The sequence below is a fragment of the Vombatus ursinus genome, unplaced genomic scaffold (assembly GCF_900497805.2).
Source record: "Vombatus ursinus unplaced genomic scaffold, bare-nosed wombat genome assembly UNPS02004704.1, whole genome shotgun sequence".
Lineage (NCBI taxonomy): Eukaryota > Metazoa > Chordata > Mammalia > Diprotodontia > Vombatidae > Vombatus > Vombatus ursinus.
This window is the reverse complement of record NW_020944482.1, coordinates 1,816,964-1,838,579: the sequence shown is the minus strand read 5'-3', so window position 1 is coordinate 1,838,579 and position 21,616 is coordinate 1,816,964. Positions and strand designations below refer to the sequence as shown.

General features: G+C 36.4%; 1 protein-coding gene across 3 annotated transcripts in view; it reads left to right on the top strand.

Annotated features, from left to right (window-relative positions):
- Window positions 1-6,406: 6,406 nt before the first annotated feature.
- PMP22 (peripheral myelin protein 22) overlaps window positions 6,407-21,616 on the top strand; it is a 57,353-nt gene continuing 42,143 nt past the window's right edge. Inside the window, exons 1-3 of one of the 3 annotated variants that reach the window (XM_027840721.1) lie at window positions 6,407-6,576; window positions 8,513-8,616; window positions 9,765-9,864. In XM_027840721.1, the coding sequence (XP_027696522.1) occupies window positions 8,539-8,616; window positions 9,765-9,864 (178 nt within the window). In that variant the 5' untranslated portion in view covers window positions 6,407-6,576; window positions 8,513-8,538. The other 2 variants (XM_027840727.1, XM_027840735.1) reach the window with 2 other exon arrangements.

Here is a 21,616-nt window from a genome sequence, read left to right as displayed (position 1 = left end):
TTCTTGTACTAAGAACTATTAATATAGTACATGTTATAATAAGTATATTCATATCAGTTATATCATAAGCTCTTATAAAATAAGGATTAACAAGAATTAACATTTATATAGCACTTTTAAAGTTTGAGAAGCACTCAATTGATATAAATAGGAGTTACAAAGTTTTTGTATTTTTCTTCTAAATATAGCAGTCAATAAATGCTTGAGATATATTCAGAAAACAGCAGAATGCCACTAAGAGTATAGACTCCTCAAATTCATCTTTCTCAGTGATACTATAGTTAAAGCAGAGAGAACACAACCAAGAAGCTCTATAGCAATTCATAAAATTGGATTACAGTTTTGTTTCTAGTTTGTAACCTAAAATGTGACATTAAATAGGTCACAAAAATTCTCCCACATCTTATTTATTTGTTTATTTATTTATTTTTAGTTTTCAACATTCACTTCCATAAGATTTTGAGTTCTAAATTTTCTCCCTCTCCTTCTCCCTTCCCTCCCCCCTCCCCAAGATGGCATGCAATCTGATATAGGCTATGCATATATATTCATATTAAACCTATTTTCACATTAGTCATGTTGTAAAGAAGAATTAGAACCAATTGGAGAAACCACAAAAAAGAAGAAACAACAAAAGAGAGCAAATATTATACTTCATTCTGCATTCAGACTCCATAGATCTTTTTCTGGATGTGGATAACATTTTTCATCATGAGTCTTTTGGAGTTGTCTTAGATCCTTGCACTGCTGAGAAGGGATAAGTCTATCGAAATTAGTCATCACAGAATGTTGCTGTCACTGTGTACAATGTTAACCTGGTTCTGCTCACTTTACTCAGCATCAGTTCATGTAAGTCTTTTCAGGTTTCTCTGAAATCTACCTGCTCATCATTTCTTATAGCACAATAGCATTCCATTACATTCATAAAACACGACTTGTTCAGCCATTCTCCAATTGATGAGCATCCCCTCAATTTCCAATTCCTGGCCACCACAAAAAAAAGCTACTATAAATATTTTTGTACATGTGGGTCCTTTTCTCATTTGTATGATCTCTTTGGGATACAGACCTTAGAAGTGGTATTGCTGGGTCAAAGTGTATGCACATTTTTATAGCCCTTTGAGCAAACTTTCAAATTGCTCTCCAAAATGGTTGGATCATTTCACAACTCCACCAACAATGCATTAATATTCCAATTTTCCCACATCTTCTCCAAACATTTATCATTTTCTTGTTTTGTCATGTTGGCCAATCTGATAGGTGTGATGTGGTACCTCAGAGTTGTTTTGATTTGCATTTCTCTAATCAATGGTGATTTAGAGCATTTTTTCATATGACTACAGATGGCTTTAATTTCTTCATCTGAGAACTACCTGTTCATATCCTTTGACCATTTATCAATTGGGGAACGACTTGTATTCTTATAAATTTGACTTAATTCTCTATATATTTTAGAAATGAGGCCCTGATCAGAGAGACTGGTTGTAAAAATTCTTTCCCAATTTTCTACTTTCCTCCTAATCTTGGTTGCATTGGTTTTGTTCGCCTTGCATTTCTTTTCATTAATTCCCTTGATATTCTGAATGTTTTGTTCTTCTAGATGAATTTTGTTATTATTTTTTCTAGCTCTATAAAATAATTTTTAGTAGTTTGATTGGTATGGCATTGAATAAGTAAATTTATTTAGGTAGAATTGTCATCTTTATTATAGTAGTTTGGCCTACCCATGACCACCTGATATTTTTCCAGTTATTTAGATCTGACTTTATTTATGTGAAAAGTGTTTTGTAATTGTGTTCATGTAGTTCCTGGGTTTGTCTTGGCAGGCAGACTCCCAAATATTTTATATCATCTACAGTAACTTTAAATGGACTTTCTCTTCCTCTTGCTGTTGGGCTTTGTTAGTAATATATAGAAATGCCGATGATTTATGCGGGTTTATTTTATATCCTGCAACTTTGCTAAATTTTTATTTCAAGTATTTTTTTACTTGATTCTCTAGGATTCTCTAAGTATACCACCATATCATCTGAAAAGAGTGATAGCTTTGTTTCTTCTTTGCCTGTTCTAATTCTTTCAATTTCTTTTTCTTCTCTTATTGCTAAAGCTAACATATCTAGGACAAGATTGAATAATAGTGGTGATAATGGACATCCTTGTTTCACCCCTGATTTTATTGGAAATGCTTCTAGCTTATTCCTATTACATATTAATGTTTGCTGGTGGTTTTAGATAGGTACTACTTATCATTTTAAGGAAGACTCCATTCATTCCTATGCTGTCTTATGTTTTTAATAGGAATGGGTGTTGTATTTTGTCAAAAGCTTTTTCTACATCTTTTGAGATAATCATATGTTTTCTGTTAATTTTGTTGTTGATAATCATGCTGATAGTTTTCCTAATATTGAACCAGCCCTGAATTCCTGGTATAAATCCTACCTGGTCATAATGTATTATCCTCATGATAAGTTGCTGTATTCTCTTTGCTAATATTTTATTTAAAAGTTTTGCATCTATATTCATTAGGGAAATTGGTCTATAATTTTCTTTCTCTGTTTTGGCTCTTTTCAGTTTAGATATCAGCATCATATTTGTATCATAAAAAGAATTTTCCAAAATAGTTTATATGCTATTGGCATTAATTGTTCTTTAAATGTTTGATAGAATTCACTTGTAAATCCATCTGGCCCTGGAGATTTTTTCTTACAATGTCTTTAATAATCCCGCCTCTACCCACCTCAAACAATAGTATGGAATGCTGTATGTAAAGTGTTTGAGTTCAATAAATGAAGAGTGTTTATGTAACACATTACACAAATATTTAATAAACTTTGTTCAGCTTGGATATTGGGTATGGGAACTCCCTCCACCAATGCAGAACATAATCTTATCTCAGGATTATAGAATCACAGATCTAGAGTTTAAAGGGACTCAGAAGACATATAATCCAACTCTTTCATTTTGCAGATTAGGAAAATGAAATCTAATAAGGTTGTTACTTGCCCAAAGTCATATTGATATGTGGATTAATAGAGAAATCCCAGAGAGTTTCTTGATGAAGATAGAAATTAAGTTCAATCACACAGCTAAAAAGCCTCAAGACAGTATTAGAACCCAGGTCTTTCTGACTCCATGCTCATTCTATCCATTATGTCAAATTGCCTCTCTTAATCATAAGAACATATATCATTCTACCATAACCTTATAGTTTTTATAGTACATTTTATAGTGAATTATATATATATATATTTTCACTACCCAGGTATATCATGTACTTAAATCCTTTTTGCTATTACCCAGGCTGACAGCTTTCATAAAATGTTTTATCTAGATTGTCTGGCTATCATATTTTTAGTGTATTATTGAAATTGCAATTATGCCACCCAAATCACTCCCTATTAATTCAGTATTAAATACATACCCCAGCATTGGACCAGAGGCTGAATAAACTGGGAAATCATAAGATCTGGGGGTTCTAGCAACAAGAAGGAATCACCAAAGGAACCCTTTTCCAAGAGGGACTTTGAAGAGGGATCTACCAACCTTGGGATATTTGTTACTACTGTTGTCAGCTGGAAATTCTTACCACTTTTTGGACTTAAAGGAAATAGACTTTGAGGAAAGGATTGTACTGCTTTAGTTTGGTAAGTTTTGTTGACAAGCACACACATATATATTCAATATATTCTATTATTTTGGGGAATTGTTGAGTATGTGAAAAAAAAAGAATTAGACTCTTGGAGTAGTCCTAATTGTTTAGGTTAGGAAATGAATCTGAGACTTCTATTTTTAAAAACAAGCTAATCAATGGATCAACTGAACAAAATCAAAATTCAAAACTATTCGGATCCTAGGCACAGATTGGAGAGTTTTAAATCTTTATTAGAAATATTTTCAATCAACCATCAGGCTAATGTATGAGTTTTGATTTGTGAAAAAGGCTGAGAGAAAACATTAAACTATAAGAAAAAATGCCTTTGTGAAGGATTTCAGGGTCTCTGTTACTCATCAGCAAACACTGAGGATAATTGAGTTCAACAATTAAAAACTAAGGAAAGAAAAGAGCAGGAAACAATAAGAGACAAATGCACATAACACTTCAGCTGAAGCAGTCCCAGGCTACGTTAATATTCATATACTAGATCCTGAATGTCTAATGATTTAATTTCTCCCCTCAAAAAGTTAAGGAAAAATAGTAGATTCTATTCCGTCTACTCTGTATTTTGTATGTGCAGAGTTGTTTGCGAGTTATCTCCCCCATTAGAATATGAACTCCTTAAGGTCAGGGATCATTTTTTGCCTTTCTTTCCCCAGTGCTTAGTATAGTACCTTGTTCATAGTAAGTATTTAATAAATGCTTATTGACTGATTTACTATTCAGAATTGCAGAAGTCAATGACGTAACAGAGAAATGGAAATTTTCATTTGCAAAATTATTGCTTGAAAAAAATTATTTTACTTTTCTAACCAATAAACCTATACTACAACATATGTAAATTATAATTTTTCAATATATAAGCCTGTGTATAATATTTACATGCAGTAAGACATTTAGTCCAAGAAAGAAAGATAACTTTAAACAAAGACTGAATTAAAAGAATTTTGATGATAGATGATTTTAAATTAAAGAATAATGAAAAATTCTTTAAGTGGAACAGATCTCAGTGATAAGAGAATAGGAAGGATACCGGGGAAAATTTAGGTGATGTATAAACAAAATATATCAATAAAAATTTACTTTAAAAATGAAGAAATCATCCAGTTGGGGACTAGAGCTATTATGAATTACAAAGCTATTTTGAATTACAAACATTTTTAATAATTTGTGTTAATATGGATTTACAACATATTTTACAACATCAGAGAAAGAGACCAAAGACAGAGAGATAGAAAAGCAGAGGTCAAAAAAAAAGAAATGAATCTGTTTTTATCTTCACCCCCCCCCCACAATAATAGTTCACATTTATCTGGCATGCTTTGTAGTTTTCAAAAGCACTTTCCTTCCAACAATATAGTTAATAACTCCTATGTGTACAGGTCAAAATGCTTTCTTCACAATAGCTTTGATGTGGAAACTGAGGCTCATCGAGTTGTGACTTTTTCAAAGTCACTTTAAAGTCCAAGTAGCAGAGGCAAGATCACAAGGAAGGTCTTCAGATTCCAAGTCCAGTTCTCTTTTCAAACACTACACTGCCTTTGATTCCCTGCCTTGCACAATTTGGTACTATGAAGTTTGTTTGTTTGTTTGTTTTGCTCTAACCTTTATTTTAACCCTGCTGACCCTTTGAGTTGAAGTATCTATGGATCAACTAACCAGTCTGGGCTTGACAGGTCAGAACAGGTTATGTCCACAACTCAATCACCTTCTCACCACAGGCTGACAGTTCCCTTGGTTTACAGGATGGGGAAGAAGTTCTCTCAGTAGTTCAGCAGCAGGGACCTGTGGCCTAAGGTGAACCAAAGTCCTGGGACAAGCAAAGTCAGAGAGAAATTGCTGCTACTCCTTTCTCCTAGCCCAGATAAAACAACAACAATAATACCAACAGCAGCAGCTAGGAAACAGCTGGATCTATTTTTACCCATACCATTCTCCCCAGGTTCATAACTTTAGACCAAGCAGATGTCATATTTATGGACCGTGGTGCCATATGTATTGATAGACGCTGCCCGTCTATTACCCGAAGAAACCCCAGACTCATGCAGCCAGATTCTAGACCAAGAGGCTTAGTACTTCTTGTGGTGCTGGCATTGCATTTTTCCTCCATAAGAGCCAGAAAGGAGAGAAGTGGAAGGAGCACCGAGATACAGAGGAGGGGGCAAAGATCGCCTTGAGTTGGTTGCTGGGATTGAGGGCACAGCCTGCGGCATTTCACTTTGAAGCTGCTTCCTCACTGACAGGAAGGGGCATCCCACCCTCAAGCAGCTGGACCTCTCCAGCTTCACAGAGCCCCACCCACCCAATTTCTCTGGGCGTCCTCCCCATCCGCCCCCAACTCTTTCCCGACAGGTGTAACATTGGAACCAAAACTAGACAAATGCGGTAGCATTTGTCTGTCTTTCCAGTGTATTTCATGAAGCTGTAAGCACTGGGTCTGGAAGGAGTGGCTCTTGGGGGAGGGTATTTTGGATCGCTACAGGATTTATTTGTCAACATTTGGTTTCCATGCTGACTGCCAGGTAGGGCGGGGAGAGGGGAGGTGTGAGGTGAGAAATTCCCATTTGAGGAGTGAACGCATGTGAGTGTCTGTCAGTGTAAGTCCCAGAGCTGCCTTTCCATTGATCATCGTTTTCCCTGAAATGATTTATAACCGATTAACAGTCTTCTTCCCTTCCTCCATCCCTCCACAAACTGACACAGGGACACACCCTAGTCCAAAAACAATTAGGGCGTTGTTCCTGTTAAAAGCGAACTCTCAGAGCCTCCTACTTGCATCTCACTTCGTTTGCATCCCGTTCCAGACAGTTGCCTTTGGGGATTAGAACAGAAAATTAGGCTATCGCCGGGGGACTTTATTTCCTGGGTCAACTTTGCATTTGGACTACTTCCTGGAGCAGGGACAACTAATCTTGTAGACAGTAAGTTCGTTTTGAAGTGGAATTTGTAGGAGACTGAGGCAGATGGAACTTATCTGAATAACCTGGGGTGGGTCCCAGGACAAATGATGCCGAAACTCCAGAATTGGCGGCCTGGCCGGACCCTCCAGATGTCTTTCAGCCCATTATGGTTGATGGTCCGGTAAACCTTGGGGAAGGCGAGATTGTGATTGTAAACTTGCCCTGCCTTTCTGCTAATTCTTTCCTGTAGAAAGGGTCTCAGGATGGGATGAAGGTATGAAGGGGTGGGAGGACAACATTTATTTCTCGGGATAATAGATTCCTGTTAAGGAAAACCGCAAGACAAGGAAGAATGATCATTACCTTGTATCTCCCTTAATTCCTACTGAGTCATCTGCCTTACACTAGTTCTGCTTACCTGTTCTCGGAATCCTTTCCCCAGCTCTTTTGGTGCTAGTCAGATAAAATTAACCAACAACATTAAAGGTTTTGTTGAATTTTCTCCCTCTTCTACTCTGGGATTTTCTTGAGGAAAGCAGGAGGTTAGGAACGTGGTATATGAAAGGGAGAGTTGTTTTCTTTTCTTTTTTCTTTTTTTTAGGAATTCCATTGAAATGTGCGGTTCCCTCGGGATTAGGTTTCTAAAGACATTAAAATTTTTAGAGACCTAAGGTCATCCTCTTCCAGGCCTAATTCATCATTTATTTCTTTCCCCTCCCAAAATAAAAGCCCACCAGATTTCTCTCCTACTCCAACCTTAGCACTGCCGCATCCTAGATCCCACAAGTCTGAGGATCTAGAGAGCCATTTTGCCCTGCTCACACCCTGGGTTTGGCTTGCAATTGGCAAGAGGCTAGATTAGAGCACTCCGTTGCAAGCAATGGAAATAAACAGTGCAACTTAGAGGATGAGCCAGGACTGGTCTGGAAAAATTGGTGAACACCCAGGCCATAGAGACAAAAAGGGAAAGTGTGTTGTAGAAACCGAGGATATGAAAAGTAACCAGTTTCAACCCACTAAAGAGCCGTATAAACTAAGAAGCAGGAGGACTCCCTAAATATTATCCTTTCCTCCCCAAACCCGCTGTGTATAATGTTTAATTCGTGGAAGAATGCACAGATATCCAAGAGCTTCAAAGAGCTCTTTTCTGGGTTGCAAGGCAGAGTTTGCATGGATTCCTTCCCTTCCCTCAAAATCCCTGCTTGGAAACTTAGACATTTAATGGGTTTTTAACATTACTTCTTTCTGTTCAAAACTAGAAATTTCACGTTAAGTGGGGAGAGAGAGGAGAATGGAAGAGCTGGAGTTTTTTTCTTTTTGTCATGTGCTTGACACATTTTAAGGAATTAATTCCTTCTAGCTCATTTTTCCTCTCCAGGAATCTATGCAGGACCCTAGCTTTTTCCCCCCTCCTTTTACATCCCTTATGCAGAAAAGATCCTTGTTACTTGTGGAACTATCCAGGAAGGTAGTCTGCAGGGTCTCAAAGCCTACAAGCTTCTTCCAGAACTTTCTCTCGGGCCTCTAAGGATAAGGGCTCAGATTTGGGTGGTGTCTGAAGTCTGAAGAACACATTTGGGGCGTGAGTGGCTGTTTCTCATATTAGAAATGTCTTTACTCTCCTTGCCTTCCAGATTTGCTTGTTTCTCTAACCAAGTGTTTTGTTTTAAGAAAAAAGGGGGGGGGGGGGGGGGGGGGGGGGGGGGAAGAAAGCAGTGTTTTCAGTATGGGGCCCCAGGCCAAGAGAGAAAAGTGCTCTCTCCTGGCAGCCTGTTGCTGCCCCCTCCAGGATGAGGTCAGTCCAGCCCATTGGTCGACCCGCCCAGTTTCAGCGAGATTCCAACTCAATCTGAGACACAAATACAGCAGGCACACAGGCCCTCCTAACCAAGCCTTCTGTGGAACGGCCAGTTGGGGAGTCCTTTCAACTGTATCCTTGATTTCTCTCCCGTTGCAGATCAGACGCAGATTCTTTTCGCCAAAATGCTGCTGTTGCTCCTGGGAATCATCGTGCTCCACGTAGCAGTGCTGGTACTCCTTTTCATCTCCACTATTGTCAGTGTGAGTACTGGCTCCCCAACCCCCACCTCTATAAGACAGGGCTCAGACTTGACAGACACTTCCTGTCAGAATTTGGGGACACCAGGAAGAAAGATAATCCCCTCTATTATTCCACTATTTAAACCTAGCTCTTTCTTGCCAATATTCTCCTTCCTGGTAAGTGCTAAGTTGTCATTTGAACATATTTTTGAAATGAAAAATCCTAGAATATTTTACCGGTCCTGGCTCCCTGCCTCCTTTCAGTCGTAGAGAATAAATGAGCAATTTCAACTGTGTATAAAAATCTTCAGTAAAAGTTTGGTGCCACTTTTCAGACTTAAATTCAGCACAGATCTGGAAGGAAGGTATTTTATATGGAAGGAAGGAAATGAGGCATTTGTGAAAGCCTATTTTGATATTTTTCAAATACCAGAGATTATTAGCAGATCTATTTAATGGCATAGCTGCTCACTTAAGAATTATAAAATACTTTTTGCACAATTCTGTGAGCTAGTTAGTACAAATATTACTACTCTTAATTTACAGGTGAAAATGCTAGTTTCCAAATCATCTTTCAGGATTTTGATTTAGACTTAAAAGGAAAATTAAAATTAGCTTTGCTAGGCTAAGTTCAGGGGTCACCAAGTTTGACTTATATTAAACAAAGATAAAACCTTTTAAAGAAGTTTCTATTAATAAGAAACACAGCAACTTTGATTCTTAGGAATTAAACACATTAGATTTTTTAAATTTTTAACTATGCAGAAAAATCTGAGCAAGGCAAATCCCTAAACATTTTGCTTATCATTAATTCTATAACTGCAAGTATGACCAAGCAATCATATTATTAATTCCTTCTAGTCCTTTTTCCTTTCCCAGGAATCTGTGCAGGAACCTAGCTTTCCAGTTTTCTTGGGGGTGGGGGGCAGAGGAGGAAGAACTAAAAGATAGGATAATATTTTGTCCTCCAAAGAAGGAATAGGTTATATTTGATAACTGCTCTACTGTCCCTACTCTACTAGAAAATGTCTGCTCACCGAAACATAACAGTAGTCATTATTTTTTTTTCCAGCCAGGCTGATTTTCTCTTGCATTTCTTTGTCTTTTCTTTTGTACTTCAGTATCATCTTTATTCATACAAGTTTTTGTTTTTGTTTTTGTTTTTTTAGCAATGGATCGTAGGACCTGGGCATGCAACTGATCTCTGGCAGAATTGTACCATTCAGTCTTCAGGAAATGTTCAGCACTGTTTCTCATCCTCTACAAATGGTGAGAATTCCAGATTTTTTCATGGGCTTCTTCTAATGTCTCAAATTTTTTGAACCAAGGCCTATAAATACTTTTCTGAACCAAAACCAATGTGAACTTCAGGTCAGTAGGCTGTTTTGGGGGTCTGAGAGACTGTACAAATGAGAGTTAAAAGTGAAAGGGGTAGAGGGCAGCAAAGAAGAAAGAGATGTCCCAAGTATCATTGAGGGTTTTTATCCAGGGGTGGACAAAATACAGTCTGATACCTGTAGCTTGTAGCTAAGAATGATTTTTACATTTTTAAATACAATAAAACTTTATTTTAGAATGTAAAAACTATTTATCTCATGGACTGTATCTGTCTCCCAAGGCTCTGTCCTGGACTCACTTCTCTTTTCTTTCTATATCCCTTGGCAATGTCATCAGCTCCTATGGGTTTAGTTACAGATGCAGGTAGTGTTCTTCCCAAGTCTGTCTCCTATCTATGCCTTTTGGATATCTTAAACTGGATGTCTGATAGACATCTCAAACTCAACATGTCTAAAATAACACTTATCATTTCCCCAAAACCATACCCTCTTCCATGTTTTCCTATTACCCTGTTGAGGACATCACCACCCTCCTAGTATCCTAGGTTTGCAACCTCAAAATCATCTTCAACTTATTATTCTCACTGACTCGACCAGTCCAATCAGTTGCCAAATCTTGTCATTTCTACTTGAACGTATCTCCATTCACACAGCCACCACACTAGTTCAGGCCTTCATCACCTTTTGCCATGACTGTTCCAACAGTTTTCTAATTGGTCTCCCTGCTTTATGTCTCCTCACTCCTATGCATTCTCCACACAGATGCCAAAATGATTTTCCTAAAGCACAGCTCTGATCATGTAACCCTCTCCCCTACTCAATTAACCCCAGTCATTCCCTGTTAACTTCTAGGATCAAACATAAAATCATCTGTTTGGCTTTAAAATTCTTCACAACTTGACTCTTTCCTACCTTTTTGCTGTTCTCATATTTTTACTTCCTTCTGTGTACTCCATGATTAAGCAATACAAGCTTATTTGATATTCCCTCTCTTCCCCTACCATATCAACTTCCATCTACTCTGTATGTATCTTATATGTACCTATTTACATGCTGTCTCCTCCATTAGTAAGTGATCTCCTTGAGGGCAGGAAGTGTTTTTTGTTGTTTTGCCTTTCATTGTATCCCTAGGGATTAGAACAGTGCCTGGCATTTAGAAAGAACTTAATAAATTATTGTTAATTGATTGTTTGATTCATGGACCTGCCAATCTTTTGTCTAAGAACAAGCCTAGAGAAGTTCAGAGAGGTTCATCACTAGGCTGACCCGGGGTTGCAGGTGATGGGGGGAGGGATGGGAATAGGTTTCATCCACAGGAACTCTTGAACACATCTACTAATTTAGAAGAGGTGTGAGCTGTGTCGATAGAGGGTGTATCCATATCTAAACAATGACAAATGCTGAGAAGTTACTGAATCCCATTTTCCCCCTGAGTGTAATTTAAAAGTGTAGAATGTACAGGCTGGAAGGGATCTCTGTGTGGCATCCTGATATTGTCAAGCTTGCTCATAAAATTCATTAAAGAAATTGAAATTGGGATCTATTTTAGTTTAAAAGAAGGAACATAATTGTTGTTGTTCAGTCATTTCAGTCATGTCCAACTCTTTGTGACCCCATTTGGGGCTTTCTTGGCAAAGATACAGGAGAGGTTTGCCATTTCCTTCTCCAGCTCATTTCATAGATGAGGAAATGGAAGCATACAGCATTGACTCGCATGGAGTCTGAGGCCAGTTTTGCACTAAGAAAGATGAGTCTTCTTGACTCCAGGCCTGGCACTTTATCCACTATGCCACCTAGCTACTTAAGGGACGTAATTACAATTATCAAATTGGTGCAGAAAATTTCAGCAATGAGAGTAGTTATGATTACCTTCTGGCAATTGACGTAAATTCTGTCCATCTATGTTTATAAACACAAATCTACTGTCAGAGGGGAAGATGGTAGAAAGGCAGTGGTATTTTTTTAATAGGTAATAAGTTTCTTACCTATACTTTTGTTCTGCTATAAGGGCACTCTTATTTTCCTTATGTCATTAATTAATTTATTTATAATAAGTGTTAAGGGCTTTGAAGTAGGCTCTAAATTAATGTCCTGGTTTCATTGGGAATTTGTGAATATGATGTTTTTCCCCTTAAAGAATGTCAGAGTTAAAAGGGACCTGAAAGGCCCCTTCAAACTGTGTCTAAACAGACAATTCCCATATAACCTCTGTTACAGGTAGTCATCCAGTCTCCACTTGGTTTCCTCCAGGGAGAGGAATCCAACTTCCTCCTGAGGCAGCCTATTTTAATTTTGGACAATTAAACTTGTTAGGAAGCTTTTTCTTACATCAAGCCTAAATCTGACTATTTCCTTATCTGTCTTTCTTATGGGGACAAGCAAAAGTCCATTTCCTCATCCATATGACTGACCTTCAAATTGAAGAGGCATCATGCCTTCTGTAGGATTTCTCTTCTAACTGAACATCCTCCGTTCCTGTAACTTATCTTTCTACTCTCAGATCCTTTTTTACCAAATTGGTTGCCTTTATCTGGACATTCTCCAACTTGTAAATGTCCTTTTAAAAACTTAGCTCCTAGAACTTAATCCAAAATTCTGGATGTGGGTTGACCAGGCTAGAATACAGCAAAATTTATGTCCCTCATTTTGAACACTTTTCCTTTCTTAATGAAGATCACATTAGCTGTTTTGACTGCCATGTCATATCTTTGACTCATAAGGTATTTACATTCCATTGAAATCTCCAGATAATTCTCCTTGGCTGCCTCAGGAAGTAGTGAGATTTTTTCCTCCCACTTGGAGGTTTTCAAGCAAAAAGCTGAATAATTAATTATTGTGAATGATGTAGAGAGGATTCTTTCTCTGGTATTGGGTGAACTAACTAGATGGCCAAGGAAGTCCTTTTCACTTCTGACATCTTTTAATTCTATGTTCTTTTTCAATTGGATCTAGCCATATTTCTTCCATACTGTAGTTGTGAAGTTAATATTTTGAATTCAATGTCATATTATTTTGTTTGGCCCATTGTTTTCTCCTGTTATCAAAATCATTTAACAAAATTCTAGTCTGTGCCTAATGCCATGCTACTTACCAGAGATACAAAGACAAAAATGAATCAGACTCTGCCTTCAAGAAGTTACTTTCTACCTCAGGGGATAAAACACATTTAAAAATGTGGCCTTGAAGAAGCCAAGGTTTCCAAGAGACAGAGGAAGTATTGTAGGTATGAGGAAAAGCTTAGAGTATGCAAAGATATGGAGGTGGGAGATAGAATGTTGTGTCCAGGAGTCCAGGATACAGCCTTGGTGGAGGGATTTGGAAAATGATGCTGCAAAGGAGACTGAGAAGGATCAGACAGGAAGAGTTTCATGACAGTATTTTTACATAAAGATAGGGAAAGGGAGCAAACATAAAGATATCAGTGTGAAACACTGTAGAGAAATCTAGACGGATGTGAACTAAAAAATGGCCCTTGAATTTGGCAAGAAAGTGATCATTTCTGGAAGAAAAAAAGCAACTTCAGTTGAGAGGAATGAATGGAAGCTAGATCACAAGGGGATTAGAAGTAAGGGGAAGATCTTTTTGAGACCTGTTGAGTTATTTTTGTTGTTCAGGAAGTAAAGTTATGCTCACTGACCTATAGTTTTCAGAGTCTACTCTTTCCTTTTTTTCTTTTTAATCCAGAGTTTTGTCCTTCTCTAATCCTATAGCATTTCTATTGTTCTCTGTAATCTTTCCAAGGGCACTGATCATTGGTGGTTCTTCAGAAATAACTTCTACCAATTTGTTTAGTGTTCTGGGTTGTTGTTCATATGGGCTGGATGACTTGAACTCATTATCTTGTTGCATTTTTACCAGTTCCTCATTTGTTCTATGTCCCAGCTTTCTGTTAATCATTTTTAATCTACCTTCCCAGTCTGAAGAGTGTTTGACAGAAATAAACAGAACCCAGTTAAAAGTTGAATAGTTTTGCTTTCAAACAAAAAAAATCATCATTATCATCTTATCTACCCTGCAGGAAACAGTCCTATTCTTTAATTTTTCTCTTGCCCCAACACAGCTTTAAAAATTATTTTTGCTATTGTGTGTGTGTAGAGGATTTGTTATTCTTATTAGGTGTATGTGTGTATATGTGAGGGGATATGTGGACTGCATCACTTCTCATGAAGCTGAAAATTCACACTTTGGCACCGTGGGAAGGCCCCTCAAAAGAGTATAGATGACCGAAGGCTCTCGATTCATCATTTGGTCCCATATTCTTGTGATCTTATCCTTGACTTGGATGGATTTCTGAGAAAAAGGAGAAAAGAAGAATGGGTAACTTAAGGGTAATTATTATGTGAAGCTGTTGGAGGACCCAAATAGTGTCTGCAAACAAAATGTTCAGATTGTAAGCTATAGAACATCTGGAACTATATTGCTGACCCGTATTTCTTCAGGGAGAAGCCAAATTTCCTGGTTTGCTAGTCAGTTCTTTCATTTCCTGTTTTCCATTGACCCTTCCCATACACTTCAACCAGCACTGAAAATTTCAATTTCCTCATTTAATTTTATGCTTATGCTTTTTAAGTGGTTATTTAGTGTACATATACATGCAAACATATATAATATACATATATATGTGTGTGGTTGTGCATATAACCAGTGAAAACTGTTTTAGTTCATTAGCCAAGTTAATATGTACACAAACTTGCTATATATTATAATATAAAATATTTTATATAAATATATAATGTTGCATTATATAATATATAAAATATTGAATATATATATATATAATTGCATGGAGAGAGGAAAACACCATATTCCTTTAAAGAAAGAGAAACTGTTTCCCTCAGTTCTAGCTAAGAATTGGAGGCAAGCCAAAAATATAGTGAGCTTGACATTTTCTTAACCTTGTAGCTTATATGACTCCAATTCAAACCCTCGACTCATTGTCTTTTCCTTTTTTATAGAAACAAAAACCAAGAGCTAGAAAGTTGTGATGTGGAACCAAGTAACCATATATCCTACTAGTCTGAGGCTCAACTATCACGTGTCAGTTCTAATGAGACTGTCAGCCCTGAAGTGCTTGGAGTGCTGGATGATTTGATTCTGAGCTCATTTATGTGCAAAGCTCATTCTGAGCACTCCAGACACTATTTTTATAGGATGGGGCCAACCTTTTGTATTCATACTTCATTACCTTCCCTTTTCTATCTGCTGTACATCTCTTTTAAAAATTGATTGATGACTTCTATGATGCAATCTCACTGTTTTCTTTACATAGTTCCCTACTTTCTTCGTCCTTTGAGTTGTTTCTGTTTTAGTCTTCGGCATTTCATTCTTGAGAGTATTCTATCCTTCTTGAGCTCATTTCCACTGAAGAATTTAAGACTGCCTCCATATTATGGTGATAACAGCAGAACTTTAGTGGAGGGTCTCACAGTATTAATCTTCTTTTATGTATATGTCCTGTCTCCCCCAATTAAACTGTAAGCTCCTTGACAACAGGATTCAGGTCTTCTAAATGTTTGTTTTAGCTAATGATAATGTTCTGAGTGATGAACTCAGTCATGTGAGGGCTAGTAGAGGGCTAATTAGCAGGATTTACAGGTAGCTTTGTTTCTGCAGTTGTAGAACAGTGAACTTTTTCTCTGTTTCACGTTGGATCACATGCATCTAATATGCTGTGCAATACATTAGGTGCTTTAAAAATGCTTTTTGGCCATTATGCAGGATCCCTCTTTTAAAAAGAGTTTGTCTGATAAGTGTTTGAATGATTCATAATCATCTCCATACTGCCTAACAACTCAGCTGGCCACTTGACTTACTCACTTGGTTGTTTTAGTACCCACAGCACAGGAGAAGGAGAGGGAAATGACTAGGTAAGTATATGATATCTGTTTCCTTGACTGAATTTGATCCATGTGAACAAACTATTTTGTCCAAGCCAGAAAACCTGTTCTTTCAATAAATAGCTAAAAATATGAGAGAACTTATATAGACAGCTATCCTGATTTACCACATTACATGAATTAATTACATGGTAAGGAGGATAAAAGGAAAACATTTTAGTGCCTCTAATGTCACAGTGGTGAAATTGACCCTGGACCAGGAAAAATTAAGTATTATTTTCTGTAATACTCCATGTCTTAGATTTGAAGCTCGAAGAAACTTGGAGACAATTTAGTCAACTCCTTCATTTTAAGGATAAAGTAAGTGAGTCTCAGAGAGGTTAAGTGATTTGCCAATGATCATACAATGAGCGGTAGTATTTGAATCACACCCTAGATGACAAATTCAACACTTGCCATTAAGTTCTCTCTCCCTTGTATTGTATCAGTTCTTTTCAGCCTTAAAACCTATAAGAATAATAACTAATAATATAGCACTTTAAGGTTTGCAAACTGTTTTACAAAGATTATCTCATTTTATTCTCACAACAGCCCTGGGAGCATTGTCCCCCTTTTACAGGTGTGGAAACTAAGGCACAGAGAGATTAAGTGACTTGCCCAGGTTCATACAGCTGGGAGGCCAGTTTTCTTGACTCCAGGTTGAGCACTCTATCCACTGAGTCACCTAGTTGCCTTGGTTTTGGTCCATGCTTAATTTTGTTAATGATGACTGTGATAATTTGAGCCTAGTTGTCTCCTTTAAGAGAAAGAGTTCATAGTCTGAGAGAAAAAAAATTTATAATTGATTCTAAACCTGCTATTTTCCCATTCTGGAATTATATTTACCATGTATATGTGTGAAAACAACAGGACTACACATAATCAACTATGTTCCCTCACACACCGACCAAGTAATAGAGAGCAGAGCTCCAGATAAGAATTATATTCTTATCCTTTTATCTTCTCCATATTTCATCATATTACATTAAACCCAGTCCACTAGATTGTAAAGATCTTCTTGAATCCTAACAATCTTCCATTGTGTTACCTAACTTTGAGTTTGGTGGCATCTGTAAATTTGATAAGCATGCTGACAATGTCTTCATCTATATCACTGATAAAAATATTTAAAGCATAAAGTCAAAGTATACAGATTCATGGCGTACGCCAGTGGAGTTCTGTCAAATTAACATTAGACCATTAATGAGTCTGGACATTCAATCAGTATCTGAATCCATCTAATTGTAGAAAGGTCTGCTACCATTTAATCCCATCTCTTCATCCTTTCTGCAAGAATGATATGAGATACTTTATCAAATTACTAATATTAGGAAGACTGTATCTAAACCATTTCCTCAATATACCAGTTTAGTTACTCTATCACAAAAGGAAATAAGGCTAATGTTACATGACCTGTTTGCCCTTTTCTGATACTATAATATCCTTCCCATTCTCCATGATCTTTTATATTTAAATTTTTTATCATGAACTTTAACACCAGAAAAAGAGCACATGTGTACAGAAGAATACAAAAAGAGGATTGTATGTGAAACTAAGTTTTTATTTCATACCACTTAAAAAAAATAAAAGCATATAATAATTTCTTCACATTACTTTCAGAACTGCCCTGCTTATCTGTCCTTTCTTCTGACATTTATTTGGTTCTCTTCTGTACATTTTTAAAATGTTTCAGAGGCCTTTTTTTTTTTAGCATCAGTATTATCCCCCAATTAAAACACCAAATAGGCAGGAAAAAAAACTTGTAACAAATAAGCAGAGTTAAGGAAAAATTCACACAGTGGCCATGTCCAAAAATTTAGGTTTTCCTTCACCTTGAGTCTATCATCTCTCTATCTAACATGCTTCGAGGTCTTCTGAAAACATGGTTAGTCATTGCTTTTGAGTCTTTCAAAGTTGTTTTCTTTACAGTGTTATTATCCTTTATAAATTGTCTTCCTGGTTCTGTTCCCTTCATTGTTCACCAGTTTAGAAATGCTTTCATTATATCTTATAGCACAATAATATTCCATTGCATTTCTGTACCACATTTTGTTCATCCATTTCCCCATTTGATGTGTACCCCCTTAGATTCTAGTTCTTTGATTTTCTTCCCTTTTTTTCCTTTTAATCCCATATTGTTTTTTTCTCTCTTCATTTTTTTCCCCAGTTTTCACATAGTCCTTGTAAATAATTTTTTAAGTCATTATTTGCAGATACTCTCTCACTTTGGGCGGATCTTTAGTCCTATAGTATTTTTTTTGTACTAGTTAGTATTTTCTTTGGTTTACTCATCTCTCCAGCTTTAGTTTCTGAATTGGGGTTTTGTGCCAGGGCCAATCTTTGCATTCTACTGCATTTTGGAGTAGGGCTCTCAGCCCTAGTTGATCTCACCCTGGGTTCCTACACTGACCTCCACCTCCCTGAATTGGGTCACCCTTAAATCTTTAATGTACAGAGCATTGTATCTTCACTGCCTTCTATGGCATCTCAAGACAGAGTGCAGGAGATCTTGGGGTCTGTAGCTATCTGAGATATCCCAGTTTAGTGCTTCTGTGCCATTCTGGTTACTGCCAATTCCTTCTGGCTTCCAGTATCTCTATTCTAGGGTTTTCTGACCATTCTAAGGCTTTCTGATTCTTTCTGCCTCTGCACATAGAGCCTGGCAGGTGCATATGTCAGTCACTAATCACACTGGGAGTGTGCCTGAGCTAGTGCTGGTTTTGCTGGCAGATCCCTTTACTATTACCCATAGGCAAAATGAAAACCATGGGTTTGGCTTTATGTGCAGTTCTGGAGTGAAAGAAATCACTTATTGGGATTTTTCATTTTATTTCTTGATCATTACTTATTATGGTACAAATTTTAGGCTTTTGCAGCAGTGAGTTTGTGGGAACTGGGCAGAATGACATTGTTTAGACAAGCTGTCTAAACAGATTGATCTAAACATATGATCTGTCCTGGCTGGAAGTCTCTGATTTTTCAAATATCACTGAGAGTGGCTCAGCAATAGCATCTACCAATTTTCTGTCCTTGAGGATATATTTCTTCTGGTTCCAATAAAAACAAATTCATCAAGGACAGCCAAGTTTTGGCTTTACTATGCAGTAATGATTTGGGCTATCAATTCCCTGTTAACCATTTTTGTTCTTTCAATTCCAATGCAAAGGTACAGAAAACAGAAGCAAAAGAGCAAGTGCAGTTGCTTACTCTCTGTGATCGGTTTTAACCATGTCTTCCACCACTATTCAGAATGATAGTCCTTTGATCCTCCTTTCTTTCTTTTATAACATCCCCCACTTCATCTTTGTTGTTTCACAAGCCTCAGCTCATTTTGACCTTTAGGACTCCTGACACTGTTTTTATAGGACCATGTCACCTTCTTATATTCCTCTTTTTTCTAAAAACAAATTTTGATATCTTCTATTTTTTTATTGCCTGAATTATCCCTTTATTTTTCTCTTTCCCCTCTCTCATGGAGTAATCCCATATAACAAACTATTTTTTAAAGAGAATAAAATTAACCAACAAAAGGATGTAAAAGAAGCAACAACAGAAGAAAGAAGGAGGAGGTAGAAGAAAGGAAACAGCCAATCAATATAGCTAAAATTATGAAAATATATGCAGTATTACTCACTTTTTTGATCCTACGCAAAAGACGTGGGAGTGCAGTTTCTTCTCATATCTGTTTAGGGCTATACTTTGTAATTTTATAATATTCACTATAATATTATTATTATATTTATGACATGTTGATATATATTTATTATGTACATATGACCAAAAGTCATTCCTTTGTAGATAAAAAATCAAAAGATACAAACATCTCAAAAGAAGAATAGCACACTGTTAATTACTATATAAATGAATGTTCAAGATCACTTTTAAGAGAAATGCAAATCAAACCAATTCTGAGCTTTCACCTCACACTCTTCCAATTAGCAAAGATGATATAAAATTGTAATAGCTAATGTTGGAAGGGTTGAGGAAAGATAGGTATATTAGTGCTTTGTTGGTGGAGCTGTGAATCAGTACAGTCATTTAGAAAGCAATTTGCATTATACAAATAAAGTGAATAAAATGCCTGTACTCTTTGACCTAGACATTCCAGTAGTAGGCTTATACCACAAGGAAGTCATTGATAACAAGTCTATATGCACCAAAATATTTATAACAACATTTTTAATGATAATTTATGATATGCTGGAAACCATTAGATGCCCATTGGTTGGAGAATGGAAAAAAAATTGTGGCATGTACATGTAATGGCATATTGCTGTGCTATAAGAAATGACAGATATGATGAATATAGAGAAGCATGAAAAGACTTACAAGAACCTTTTTAAAGTAAGCAGAGCGAATAGAAAAAGAGATCAATGAATTGGGCATACAACTAAAAAAATTAGAAAAAGAACAAATTAAAGTAAGCAGAGCTGAGAAAACAATATACACAATTATTATAACAATGTAAATAAAAAGAATAACAGCCACATGATAATCAAAAGTAAATGCTGCAAAATTACGAAGAACAAGTATGGCTATGAAAAAGACACCCTACTCCTTTGCAGAGGTGAGAGGTCCACAAGTGTGGTGCACTGTACCTATTTTCATACTTTTTTGATGCATTGATCAGTTTTGCTGAGGGGGGCATGTTCTACTTTTTTCCTTTTTTCTTCAAAATATTATTTGTTATGTAGGATGGCTCTCTGTGAAAGGTTAGGGGAGGATACTGGGGAAATTTGGTAGTATGAAAAAACAGCATTTTTAAAAAGAATACATCTCCTAGATACAGCCTTTTAAAATTTTCTCTTTATTTTTTTTCATTTTTTATTTTAAAAAATTATTCATTTTGAACTTCAATACAAAAAGACAAAAAAAAGAACATTTGCACATACACAGCACAACATAAAAAGAAGATTCAATATAAAACCATGAATTTCATTTCACATTTTTCTTTGAAAACTATGTATTAAATACTACACATCATTTTCACAACTACCCTGCTTTTCTGTGCTTCCTTCTAAGTTTTCTTTTTTTTTCTGCTATGCTTTTTTTTTCTCCCTTCTTCCCCATCCCACCCTAGAGAAAGCTATCATTAGACACAAAAATGTGTGGATATTCTTCTATTTATCAGTTCTTTCTTTGGATGTGGATAGCATCTTTCTTCATAAGTCCTTTGTAGTTGATCTGAATAGTTATAATACTCAAAATGACTTAGTTGTTCAAATTTGTTCTTAAAGCAATATTGCTATTACTCTGCACAATTTTCTCACGGTTCTGCTCATGTTGCTCTTCATTATTTCAGTCAAGTCTTTCCATGTTTTTCTAAAATCAACCAGCTAATCATTTCTCATAGCACAGTAGTATTCCATCACAATCATATACCACAACTTGTTTAACTATTCCCCTCAATTTCCAGTTCTTTGTCACCACAAAGATAGCTACTATAAATATTTTAGAACATGTAAGTTATTTTTTCCCTAATCACTTTGGGAAACAGACCTAATAGTGGTATTACTGAGTATACACAGTTTTATAACACTTTGGGGATAATTCCAGATTGCTATCTAAAGTGGTTGGATCATTTTACAGTTCTACCAATGGTGAATTGGTGTCCTAATTTTTCTATATTTCTTCCAACAATTTTTCACTTTCCACTTCTATCCTTTTAGTCAATCTGATAGGTATAAGATATCTCAAAGTTGTTTTAATTTGCATTTCTCTAATCAATAGTTATTTAGAGCATTTTTTCATTTGACTATATATAATTTTGATTTCTTCATCAAAAAACTGTGTGTTCATATTCTTTGA